This window comes from Phyllostomus discolor, chromosome 6, assembly GCF_004126475.2.
Source record: "Phyllostomus discolor isolate MPI-MPIP mPhyDis1 chromosome 6, mPhyDis1.pri.v3, whole genome shotgun sequence".
In the NCBI taxonomy this organism is placed as follows: Eukaryota; Metazoa; Chordata; class Mammalia; order Chiroptera; family Phyllostomidae; genus Phyllostomus; species Phyllostomus discolor.
In genome coordinates, this window is record NC_040908.2 from 68114247 (window position 1) to 68126827 (window position 12581).

Consider the following 12581-nt stretch of genomic DNA (forward strand, 5'->3'; position numbering starts at 1 on the left):
CCTAACCCCCTTTTGTTTTGTCCATGTGTCCTTTATACATGTTCCTTGATACATTCTTAAAAATGAATAAATTTTGACATGTAAGAACAAGTAAATGTTAATTTAAGCATATGTCATTATAGTATTGACTTAATAGTCATTCTAACAAACGTTCAACTTAATTTGATCTTATACTCCCTAGAATAGTTCTATCATCCTACCCTCCAATTAGCTTTGAGGACACTATCTTGGTATCTGTAAGGCATTGTTGCATCCATCCTCTCTCTACTTTTTTTTCTAATAACCAGTTTCTTAGCAAAAAGAAATATAGTGAATATTGTTGAATATAGTGAAATTAAAGAATACCTACTTTCTAGCATTTAAATTGAATGTATAAGTTGATTTGAACAACTCATTTTTATGATGAAAACCATACCTGAGTTTCCTTTGTGAATTACAAGAATTTTTATAGAACACAAAGAATGCCATCTTTATACTCCTAAAATATACTTGCATTTAATTGGTCCTACGCAGTTTAATGTAATACATGGTTAGGTTCTGAAATGAGCTCTTGAAGTTAAAATCTCTGATAATAAAAATTAAAACAATGAAAATCTTTTAAATCACCAGTAAATTTTAGTGCACAACCCTTTGGCCAGTTCTATCTATTCTTTTACTCTTTTTTTTTTAAGGCAGTATCATCTTTATTTTTTTTTTAAATTTTAATCATTGTTCATATACAGTTTTCTCCCTTTTACTCCCAATCCAGTCCCCCCTCCCACCCTCCCCATCTCCCTCCCATCACCACCCTCCCCTTAGCTTATGACCATGTGTCCTTTAAGTTTGTTCCTGTGAACCCTTCCGAATGTCCCCTTAAATTCCCTCTTCTCTCCCCTCCGGTCACCGTCAGCCTGTCCTCTATTTCAGTGATTTTAGTTATATTTTGCTTGCTTCTTTGTCTTGTTATTTAGGTTCCTGTTAAAGGTGAGATCATATGGCATTTGTCCTTCACTGACTCGCTTGTTTCGCTAAGCATAATGTTTTCCAGCTCCATCCACGCTGTTGCAAAGGGCAGGAGCTCCTTCTTTCTTTCTGCTGCATAGAATTCCATTGTGTAAATGTACCATAGTTTTCTGATCCATTCATTTACTGATGGGCATCTTGGTTGCTTCCAGCATCTAGCTATTGTAAATTGTGCTGCTATGAACATTGGGATGGATAGGTTCTTTTGAATGGGTGTTTTAGTATTCTTAGGATAGAGTCCCAGCAGTGGAATTGCTGGGTCAAAAGGCAGATCCATTTTTAGTTTCCTGAGGAAGTTCCAAACTGCTTTCCATAGTGGTTGTTACCAGTCTGCAGTCCCACCAGCAATGCACTAGGGTCCCCTTTTCTCCACAACCTCTCCAACACTTGTTGTTTGTTGCTTTGTTTATGATGGCCATTCTGTCTGGTGTGAAGTGGTGTCTCATTGTGGTTTTAATTTGCATCTCTCTGATAGCTAGCGATATTGAACATTGTTTCATGTGTCTTTGGATTTTCTGTATGTCCTCCTTGGAGAAGTGTCTGTTCAAGTCCTTTGCCCACTTTTTAATTGGGTTCCTTGTCTTCTTAGAGTGCAGTCTTGTAAGTTCTTTATATATATTGGAGATTAAACCCTTGTCTGAGGTATCATTGGCAAATATGTTTTCCCATACAGTTGGTTCTCTTTTAATTTTGATACTGTTTTCTTTAGCTGTGCAGAAGCTTTTAATTTTGATGAGGTCTCATTTGTTTATTCTTTCCTTTATGTCCCTTGCTCTAGGGGACATGTCAGTAAAAATGTTTCTTCGTGAAATATCTGAGATTTTCCTACTTACGTTCTCCTCTAGGACTTTAATGGTGTCACGTTTTATATTTAAGTCTTTTATCCACCTTGAATTTATTTTTGTATATGGTATAAGTTGGTGCTCAAGTTTCATTTTTTTGCACGTGGCTGTCCAGTTCTCCCAACACCATTTGTTGAAGAGGCTATTTTTATTCCATTTAATGTTGCTGCCTCCTTTGTCAAATACTAATTGACCATAGAGACTTGGGCTTATTTCTGGGCTCTCTGTTCTGTTCCATTGGTCTATGTGCCTGTTTTTATGCCAGTACCAGCCTGTTTTGATTACAGTGGCCTTGTAGTATAGTTTAGTGTCGGGTATTGTGATCCCTCTTACTTTACTCTTCTTTCTCAAAATTGCAGCAGCTATTCGGGGTCATTTATAATTCCATATAAATTTTTGAAGTGTTTGTTCTATGTGTGTGAAATAAGCCATTGGTACTTTAATAGGTATTGCATTGAGTGTGTAAATTGCTTTAGGTAGAATGGACATTTTGATGATATTAATTCTTCCAATCCATGAGCACGGTATATGTTTCCATTTGTTTATGTCTTCCTTGATTTCTTTCTTCAGTGTTGTGTAGTTTTCTGAATACAGGTCTTTTACCTCTTTGGTTAGGTTTATTCCTAGATATTTTATTTTTCTTTTTGCTATTTCAAATGGGATTTTTTCCTTGATCTCTGTTTCTGCTGTTTCATTGTTGGTGTACAGAAATGCCTTTGATTTCTGCATATTGACTTTGTATCCCGCTGTTTTGCCAAATTCATTTATTAGGTCAAGCAGTTTTTTGGTAGAGTCTATAGGATTTTCTATGTATACTATCATGTCATCTGCAAACAGTGACAATTTTGTTTCCTCCTTTCCAATTTGAATGCCTTTTATTTCTTTTTCTTGTCTGATTGCTGTGGCTAAAACTTCCAGTACTATATTGAATTGAAGTGGTGAAAGTGGACAGCCTTGTCTTGTTCCTGATCTTAGTGGAGAAGATTTTAATTTTTGGCCATTGAGTATGATGTTGGCTGAAGGTCTCTCATATATGGCCTTTAATATGTTGAGGAATGCTCCCTCTATTCCCATTTTGCCGAGTGCTTTTATCATGAATGGGTGCTGTACCTTATCAAATGCTTTTTCTGCATCAATTGATGTGATCATGTGTTTTTTGTCTTTGCTTTTGTTTATGTGATGTATTACATTTACTGACTTGCGAATATTGAACCATCCTTGCATCCCTGGAATTAATCCCACTTGGTCATGGTGTATGATCTTTTTAATGTATTGTTGGATGTGGTTTGCCAGTATTTTGTTGAGGATTTTAGCATCAATGTTCATCAGTGATATTGGCCTGAAGTTTTCTTTCTTTGTTGTGTCTTTATCTGGTTTTGGGATTAGGATGATGTTGGCCTCACAAAAAGAGTTTGGGAGACTCCCATCTTTTTGGATTTTTTGGAATAGTCTGTGAAGGATAGGGGTTAGTTCTTCCTTAAATGCTTTGTAGAATTCTCCTGTGAAACCATCTGGTCCAGGGCTTTTGTGTGTTGGGAGTTTTTTGATTACTGCTTCAATTTCTTTTGTTGTTATTGGTCTGTTCAGGCTTTCTGCTTCTTTTTCATTGAGTTTTGGAAGATTATATTTTTCTAGAAAGTTGTCCATTTCACCTAGGTTTTCAAATTTCTTGGCATACAGCTCTTTGTAGTAATTTCTTACAATCCTTTGTATTTCTGTGGTATCTGTTGTAATCTCTCCTCTTTCATTTCTGATTGTGTTTATTTGGGTCTCCTCTCTTTTTTCTTGATGAGTCTGCTTAAAGGCTTGTTGATTTTGTTTATCTTTTCGAAGAACCAGCTCTTGGATTCATTGATCTTTAGAATTGTGCTTTTAGTCTCCATGTCATTTAATTCTGCTCTAATCTTGGTTATTTCCTTCCTTCTGCTTGCTCTGGGCTGCCTTTGTTGTTGTTCCTCAAGTTCTTGTAGACGTAGGGTTAGGTTGTTTGTTTGGAATGTTTCTAACCTTTTTAGGCGGGCCTGTATGGCTATGAACTTCCCTCTCAGGACTGCCTTGGCTGTGTCCTATAAATTTTGGGTTGTTGTGAGTTCATTTTCATTTGTTTCCAGAAACCTTTTGATTTCTTCCCTAATGTCATTCTTGACCCATTTATGGTTTAATAGCATGTTATTTAATCTCCATGATTTTGAGTGTTTTTGTTTTTTTTCCTTGGGATTGGTTTCTGGCTTCAGTCCCTTGTGGTCTGAGAAAATGCTTGGTATGATTTCAATTTTCTTGAAATTTTTCAGGCTTGTTTTGTGTCCTATCATGTGGTCTATCTTTGAGAATGTTCCGTGTACATTTGAAAAGAATGTATATTTAGCTTCTTTTGGATGGAGGGCTCTGTATCTATCAGTAAAGTCCATTTCCTCAAGGGTATTGTTCAATGCCACAATATCTTTGTTGATATTTTGTTTAGAAGATCTGTCCATTTTTGATAGTGGGGTGTTAAAATCTCCCACTATAATTGTGTTGCTGTCCATTTCTTTCTTGAAGTCCTCTAAGATTTTCTTTATGTATTTGGGTGCTCCTATGTTGGGTGCATACATAGTTACAATATTTATGTCTTCTTGATGTATTCTTCCCTTGAGTATTATGAAGTGACCTTCTGGGTCTCTCTTAATGGACTTTTTTTGGAAATCTATTTTGTCTGATATGAGTATTGCTACCCCGGCTTTTTTTTCCTGTCCATTTGCTTGGAAGATTTGTTTCCAGCCCTTCACTTACAGCCTGTGTAGGTCTTTTATTCTGAGGTGGGTCTCTTGTAGACAGCAGATATGTGGGTCATTTTTTCTTATCCTTTCAGCTATTCTATGTCTTTTGATTGGAGCATTTAATCCATTTATGTTTAAGGTTATTATTGATAGGTACTTATTTATTGTCTTTTATGTACGTGTGTTTCTCTCTCTCTCTCTCTCTCCCTTCCTTCCCTCCCTCCCTTAAAGCAGTCCTTTTAGAATCTCTTGCAGAGCTGGTTTGGTCGAGGTGTATTCTTTTAGACTTCTTTTGTCTGGGAAGCTTCTTATTTGGCCTTCTATCTTGATCGAGAGCCTTGCTGGATATAGTAGCCTTGGTTGCAGCCCTCTGGTTCTCATTACCTGGAGTATTTCTTGCCATTCTCTTCTGGCTTGAAGTGTTTCCATTGAGAAGTCGGCTGTTAGCCTTATTAGGGCTCCCTTGTATGTTACTTCCTTTTTATCCCTTGCTGCCTTTAAGATTCTCTCTTTGTCTTGAAATTTTGTCATTTTAATTATGATGTGCCTTGGGGTGGGTCTCTTTGGGTTCCTCTTAATTGGGATTCTCTGTGTTTCCTGGATTTGTGTGACTTTTTCTCTCATCAAATTAGGGAAGTTCTCCTTCATTACTTGTTCAACTAGGTTTTCGATCCCTTGCTTTTCTTCTTCTCCTTCTGGTATCCCTATTATACGGATATTATTACGTTTCATATTGTCTTGCATTTCTCTTAATCCCTCTTCATTCTTTCTGAGCCTCTTTTCCTTTTCTTCCTCTTTCTGAATGCTGTTTTCTACTTTGTCCTCCAGCTTGCTAATCCAATCTTCTGCTTCATCAAGCCTGCTTTTCATTCCTTCTACTGTGTTCTTCAGTTCAGAAATTGTATTCTTCATTTCCTCCTGACCTTTGTTGAGAGTTTCTATTTCCTTTTTCATGTTTATATAGTTTGCAGTGAGATTGATGTAGTTTCCCTCTAATTTCTGAAAGCTCATTGTGAGTTCATTGAACTTCCTGGTAATCATTGTTTTGAACTCACTATCTGAAAGTTGAGTTGCCTCTATTTCATTTAGCATTTTTCCTGAGGCTTCCTCATTTCCCTTCAGTTGGGGGCTGTTTCTTTGTTTTCTCATTGTTCGTGTGTTTCTTCTTTTCTCTTCTTGTTTGTTAATTTGATCTGTTCTAATTCCCTTTAATTATGGTGTGAATTTCTGTGGTAGAATATTTGTGAGATTCAGTGGTGCAATCTCCTTCGTGTATCCTGGTGCTCACAGCTTCCCCCTAGTCTTTTTTGTGATCATTTGGAGGAGTAAGGCAAAATGGTTTAAAACAGCAAGACAGTATACTATGATATTTACTATAGCAGCCAGTAGAGAAGAGATGGGTTATCCTTTGGCTCCTTATAGTGTTAACCGTGATCCTCCACCCCACTATCCACGTTTTAGAAAGGATGGAAAGAAGGTAAGACTCTTATTGGGGACGAGAGGATTGTTAGTTGGATCTAAAAAGCTGTGAGGCTGTGGGAGGTCAGGTTCTAAGGTAGGACTGGACTAAAGATTAGTATATAGGAGTAGTGTGTAAAAGAATAGAGACAACCCCCACAATAGTATAGTTCAGAAGGTTGCAAAGTGGGCTGAGATCAGGTAGGGGTATTGAGAAGCAATTACAATTGTATAGACTAGGTCTTACTAACAGTAATAGTAAAGTGACAGTCTTGTGGCAGAATCGATGAGGTCTAGATAACAAGAATAAAGCGTATAGAACCTTGAGAGGTGTGTTAAAGGAACACAGATGAAGGATAGTAACTTATCAACACCTTGTGACTGAGATACCAGGGGGAACCTATCAACTGATAGTATAACCAGCCAAGGAAAGAGAATTATACAGAAAGAAAAAGAATACCAAAATATTATTAAAATAAAAAATGTCGGAAGAGTGAGAAAAAGATAATACAAATTTACAGTAACTTGCAAGATTAAAAAAAAGGAAAGAAAATCAGATGTAGTGCAGGAGAGATAAATTTGGAGTGGAAAGAATAATATTAGGATGAATGGAAGAGAGACATAAGGGATTGCGAGATAAAAATAATAAGAATTGAAAAATAAAATGTCACATAAAACACAAAATAAAATCAATCAACCAACAACAGCCAGAGAAACCAAACAAAACCAAACAAAACCAAAAACAATCAAAAACAAAAAACAAAAAACAAAAAAAACAATGAAAAAAAACAAGAAAAGAAAAGGAAAAAAAACAAAAACAAAAAACAAACAAAAAAACCCCAAAAAACACACACACAAAAAAAAACAAAAAAAAACAACCCCTCTTGTTGGTTTCTAACTGGCCAGACCAGTTTTTCTGATCTTGTTGGCTTCCGCTGGCTGAGGGACCATGCTTCTCTCTCTCCCAGCCAGACCTTAGCTGGTGTTTCAGGTAGCCTGGGAGCTCCCACTCGGGAACACACTGGCTCTTTGGATCTCACTCCCACGTTCTTCCGGACTCCGGGGTCCTGCAGGTTTTCAGCTCTATGCTCTCAGGAGGCACTGGCCATGTTTTGGGATTCACTGCACCCTCCCTGGGGATCGTAAAAGGGTGCGCCCCTCCCCCAAACTTTTGAGATTCGGGGTCTAGGATCGCCCTAAGCGTCACGCCATGACCCTTCCGGCATCAAAGCGCCCGAGAGTCAGCCATCCTGATGGTGCACGCGCCAAGCCGTTTCCAGCTCTGTTCCCCGCCGAACTGCACTCCGACCGGGAGTTGGCCTCTTTCCCGGCTCCCCTGGTCGGGCTGGCTGGAAATCTCTGAGCCACCACTGTAGGAATGCACCAAGTGCCATGTCCCTCCCGGGATCACAGCGCACAAATCAGGCCTCCCTATGGGGCGCAAGCCGAGCTCGCTGTCCTCTGTACCCTCCACTGATCTGCACTTCTACTGGGCTAGGGGTGCAGGCGCCCTTTCAGGCTCCCCCAGGTCTTGTCAGCTAGAGTCCCTTACTCCTCCCAGGTCTCTGGGCGGGCGATCTTAGACCCTGGGCGATTTTTTCCCAGTCCAACTGGCCAGTCTGTTCCTTTTAGCAACACGTTGTCCCCTGTAGTTGCTCACCCCCTTTATTCAGGGGAGGAAGCAGCGACTTCCCTCTCCCAGGCGCCCTGGGGCAGGACCCGGAGCACCGGGCGGGCCTGGGGTCTGCACACCCCTAGACCCTGCACTGATCCCTGGGCTCCTTTTGTCATGTAGCCGTCTCCTTACCGTCTGGTTTTCTGGCGAGTGCAATAATTTTTGATGTCCTGCTTTCAAAAATGATTCCGTAACCTGGCCCACTTGCTCTGTTTCTCCACCAGTCCGCGAGTTTCCCCCCTCTTCACAGAAGCCGAGAAAAACGCTGCCTAGAGTAAAGCCGCCATCTTCCCTCCCCTATTCTTTTACTCTTAGGCCACATTTTTCTGTGGCCTGTAATTCTTCAGTTGCTTCCATTAGGCTGTCAAAGAAGCTGTCTCCTCTTACTGTACTTGCTTGGCATCTGCAACAGTCTCTCTGACAGTGGTCTGGGGAATGCTTCAGCGCTTTCACACATTTCTCCAAAGGTCTGTCAATGGGCTTTGACTTAGGCCCATGTGTGTCCATTCCCTATGGAGTGGTTGACTCAGTCTCAGCCCCCATTTGTCCTTTCCTTCTCTTCCTACCTTTGCTCTTCCCCTTCCCTCTCCCTCTCCTTCCACTTGAGTAATTGAACTTGTGTGAAGAAAATATACTATTTTACTCCTATTGTTAGTAATAATGCTAACCTATTGTTTAAATTTCATAAGCCAGTCAATATAGAAAGGTTGGTGATTATTGAAATATACTTGGCATTATAATTTGGACCTCTTATTCATCATGTGATTTATGACAGAATTTTTTTGTGTATGTAATGGATGTGAGGAGACAGTGCGTTCCCCAAAAATCAGGCCTTTTAACACCCAGTAAATTATTGGAGGTCTTTCAAAGTGGAAATGTTTTTTTTAAAATATTTTATTGTTGTTTAATTACAGTTGTCTGCATTTTCCCCCCACCCCAGCCAAAGCCACCTCCCTTCCTTGCTTCCACCCTCCCCCATGGTTTCGTCCATGTGTCCTTTATACTAATTCCTGAAAACCCTTTCACCATTGTCCCCTCCCCTCTCCCCTCTGGTTGTTGTTAAATTGTTCTTGATTTCAATGTATCTGTCTATATTTTGTTTGCCTTTTTCTTTTGTTGATTATATTCCAGTTAAAGGTGAGATCATATGCTATTTGTCCATCACTGCCTGGCTTGTTTCACTTAGCATAATGCTCTCCAGTTCCATCCATGCTGTAGCAAAGTGTAGGAGTTCCTTTCTCTCTGCTGTGTAGTATTGCATTGTATAAATGTACCATAGACTTTTGATTCACTCATTTACTGATGGGCACTTAGGTAGGTAGCTTCCAGCATTTGGCTATTGTAAATTGTGCTGCTATGAACATTGGGGTGCATAGGTTCTTTTAGATTGGTGTTTAAGGGCTCTGAGGATATAATCCCTGCAGTGGAATTGCTGGGTCAAAGGGCAGTTCCATTTTTAGTTTTCTGAGGAAATTCCATACTGTTTTCCACAGTGGCTGCACCAGTCTGCATTCTCACCAACAGTGCACTGGGATTCTCCGTTCTCCACATCCTCTCCAACAATTGTTTGTTGATTTGTTTATGATGGCCATTCTCATGGTGTGAAGTGGTATCTCATTGTGGTTTTAATTTGCATTTCTCTGATGGCTAGTGATGCTGAGCATGTTTTCATGTGCCTCTGGGCCCTCTGTCTGTACTCCTTGTAGAAGTGTCTGTTCAAGTCTTTTGCCCATTTTTTAATTGGGTTTTTTGTCTTCTGGAGTGGAAGTCATGTGAGTTCTTTGTATGTTTTGGAGATCAGACTCTTGTCTGAGTTATCATTGACAAATATGTTTTCCCATATAGTTGGTTCTCTTTTCATTGTTATGCTGTTTTCTTTAGCCATGCAGAAGCTTTTTCATTTGATGAGGTCTCATTTGTTTATTCTTTCCTTTATGTCCCTTGCTTTAGGGACATATCCATGAAGATGTTGCTGCATGGAATGTCTGAGATTTTCCTGCCAATGTTTTCCTCTAGGACTTTTATGTTGTCACAACTTATATTTAAGTCTTTTATCCATCTTGAGTTTGTTTTTGTGTATGATGTAAGTTGGTGATCGAGATTCATTTTTTTTGCATGTAGCTGTTCAGATCTCCCAACACTATTTGTTGAAGAGGCAATTTTTACTCCATTTTATGCTGCTGCCCCCTTTGTCAAATATTAATTGACCATAGAGACTTGGGTTTATTTCTGGGCTCTCTATTATGTTCCATTTGTCTTTGTGTGTGTTTTTATGCCAGTACTAGGCTGTTTTGATTACAGTGGCTTTGTAATACATTTTGATATCAGGTATTGTGATCTCTCTTACTTTCTTCTTTCTCAAAATTGCTGCAGCTATTCAGGAGTGTTTATAGTTCCATATAATTTCTGAATAATTTGTTCTTTATCCATGAAATATGCCATTGTACTTTAATAGGGATTGCATTGAATCTATAAATTGCTTTGGGTAGTGTGGACATTTTGATGATGTTAATTCTTCCAATCCATGAACATGGTATCTGCTTCCATTTGTTTTTGTCTTCCTTAATTTGTTTTTTCAGTGTTGGGTAGTTTTCTGAATACAGATCTTTTACCTCCTTGGTTAGGTTCATTTCTAGTTATTTTATTTTTCTTGTTGCTATATCAAATGGGAGTTTTTCCCCTGATTTCTGTTTCTGATGTTTCATTATTGCTGTATAAAAATACCTTTTATTTCTGAATGTTGACTGTGTATCTCACTGTTTTGCCAAATTCACTTATTAATTCGAGTAGATTTTTGGTGGAGTCTATAGGGTTTTGTATTTATACTATCATGTCATCTGCAAACAGTGACAGTTTTGCTTCCTCCTTTTCAATTTGGATGCCTTTTCTTTCTTTTTCTTGTCTGATTGCTGTGGCTAGGACTTCTAATATTATGTTGAATAGGAGTGGTGAAAGCAGGCATTTTTGTCTTGTTCCTGATCTTAGTGGGAAAGCTCTAAGTTTTTGCCCATTGAGTATGATATTGGTTGTGGGTCTCTCATAAATGGCCTTTATTATGTTGAGGAATGCTCCCTCTATTTCCACTCAAAGTGGAAATGTTTTATAAATATGTCTGTTTCAATATGTTCTTGGCCTAAAGGTTCATGAAAAATCATTGAAATGAAGAGTTTATGAAAGCATGACCAGCGAGCCATGGCTACCTTGAAGCAGCAGACTAACTCCCATTGATAATCCTGCTGATATCATAGGTGTCTCACTATGATCAAGTTTGAGGACAGGTTGTAATCTGAAGTCTGAGTCATGAGGCACTTTAAGTTGAAAAATAGGTATCCTGTAACTGTGCTGAGATGGATTTGTGTGTGGAACCTTTAATATGGTTTACTTGCTTATATAAGTTGTTGCTTTACATGTTTAAATTGCTTTCATGTAAAAAAATGTGCCTTATATTATTTGCAAATTCTTCATTCTGTTATCTTTTTGTATATTTTGTCTATTTGACCTAAACCCCTAGTTTATAGTTTGTGCATTTTAATATTAAAAGTCAAATCTCCGCCTGGCTGAAGTAGCTCTGTGGATTGAGCGTGGGCTGCGAACCAAAGTGTCGCAGGTTCAATTCCCAGTCAGGGTACATGCCTGGGTTGCAGGCCATGACCCCCAGCAACCGCACATTGATGTTTCTCTCTCTCTCTTTCTCCCTCCTTTCCCTCTCTAAAAAATAAAGAAATAAAATCTTTAAAAAAAGTCAAATCTATTTTGACATGTCTCGAGAAATGGTTGAAATTAAATTTTTAACTCTTCCCTTAGATGTGCTTATTTTAAATTTCTGCATCATGTCTGTTTATCAGGTAAGTAGTAAGTCTATTAATGCCTCAATGAGGACCCTAAAAAATGTGATTTGTAATTATGAGATGAAGTTAGATTTTCTTTTCAATGTTTACCTGAAGAACTTCTCATTTTTCAGATGACAAGATTTCACTTTATAATGTAACACTAACATGACCTTTTTCCTAATTAGAAACATTGTGATAGACAGAAAGCAAATCTACGAATTCGCTTCAGACCTTCCCTCTTTCAACATGTTGGTCTGCATTCTTCACTAACAGGAAAAATTCAGAAACTTACGGTTGGTGCTTTTGTTTGATTTTTCTCATTAACATAAAATTTGTTATGTAGTGCATTATCAGTGCTCTTCTTAAGTATAAGTAAGCTATAGGTTGTTTAATTGCATGTATGTCTTCCCTCCTAGGATAAAGATTACATGAAACCATTACTTCTAAAAATCCATGTAAACCCACCTGCAGAAGTATCTACTTCTTTGAAGGTCTACCAAGGACATACACTGGAGAAAACATATATGGGGGAGGATTTCTTCTGGGCTATAACCCCAGTGGCAGGAGACTACATCTTGTTTAAATTTGATAAGCCAGTCAATGTAGAAAGGTTGGTGATTATTGAAATATATTTGGGCTTACAGTTAAAACCTCTTTCATAAAGTGATTTATGATGGAACTTTTTGTGTGTATAACAAATATGAGGAGACAGTGGGTTCCAAATGTTGGGTTATAATATATATTTTTTACAACTTGATAATAAAATGGGTGTGTTGTTTTCAGATATAAAAGCAGCATTTAGCATGTTTGATAAATTCTTTTGCTATGTCTAAACATATATTTAGTATATTTTTAATACTTACACGTAGAACTGTGCCACAAAATCTCAAATTCATATTCTTCTCCTTATTCTGGAATATCCCTTAAGATGTGAGTGAGAAATGGTTGACAATTCAGAAGATTGGTTGAAATTGCAAGTTTAACAGACTGTGACTATCTCTAGTCAATGGTTTTGCAA

The 12581-nt window shown here is 38.3% G+C and overlaps 1 protein-coding gene across 3 annotated transcripts in view; it reads left to right on the plus strand.

Annotated features, from left to right (window-relative positions):
- Positions 1–12581, plus strand: part of MGAT4A (alpha-1,3-mannosyl-glycoprotein 4-beta-N-acetylglucosaminyltransferase A) — a 125772-nt gene that overhangs the window by 94304 nt on the left and 18887 nt on the right. For all 3 annotated transcript variants that reach the window (XM_028517768.2, XM_028517767.2, XM_036030094.1), the window contains exons 10-11: positions 11749–11856; positions 11980–12173. In XM_028517768.2, the coding sequence (XP_028373569.1) occupies positions 11749–11856; positions 11980–12173 (302 nt within the window). The remainder of the gene's footprint in view (positions 1–11748; positions 11857–11979; positions 12174–12581) is intronic.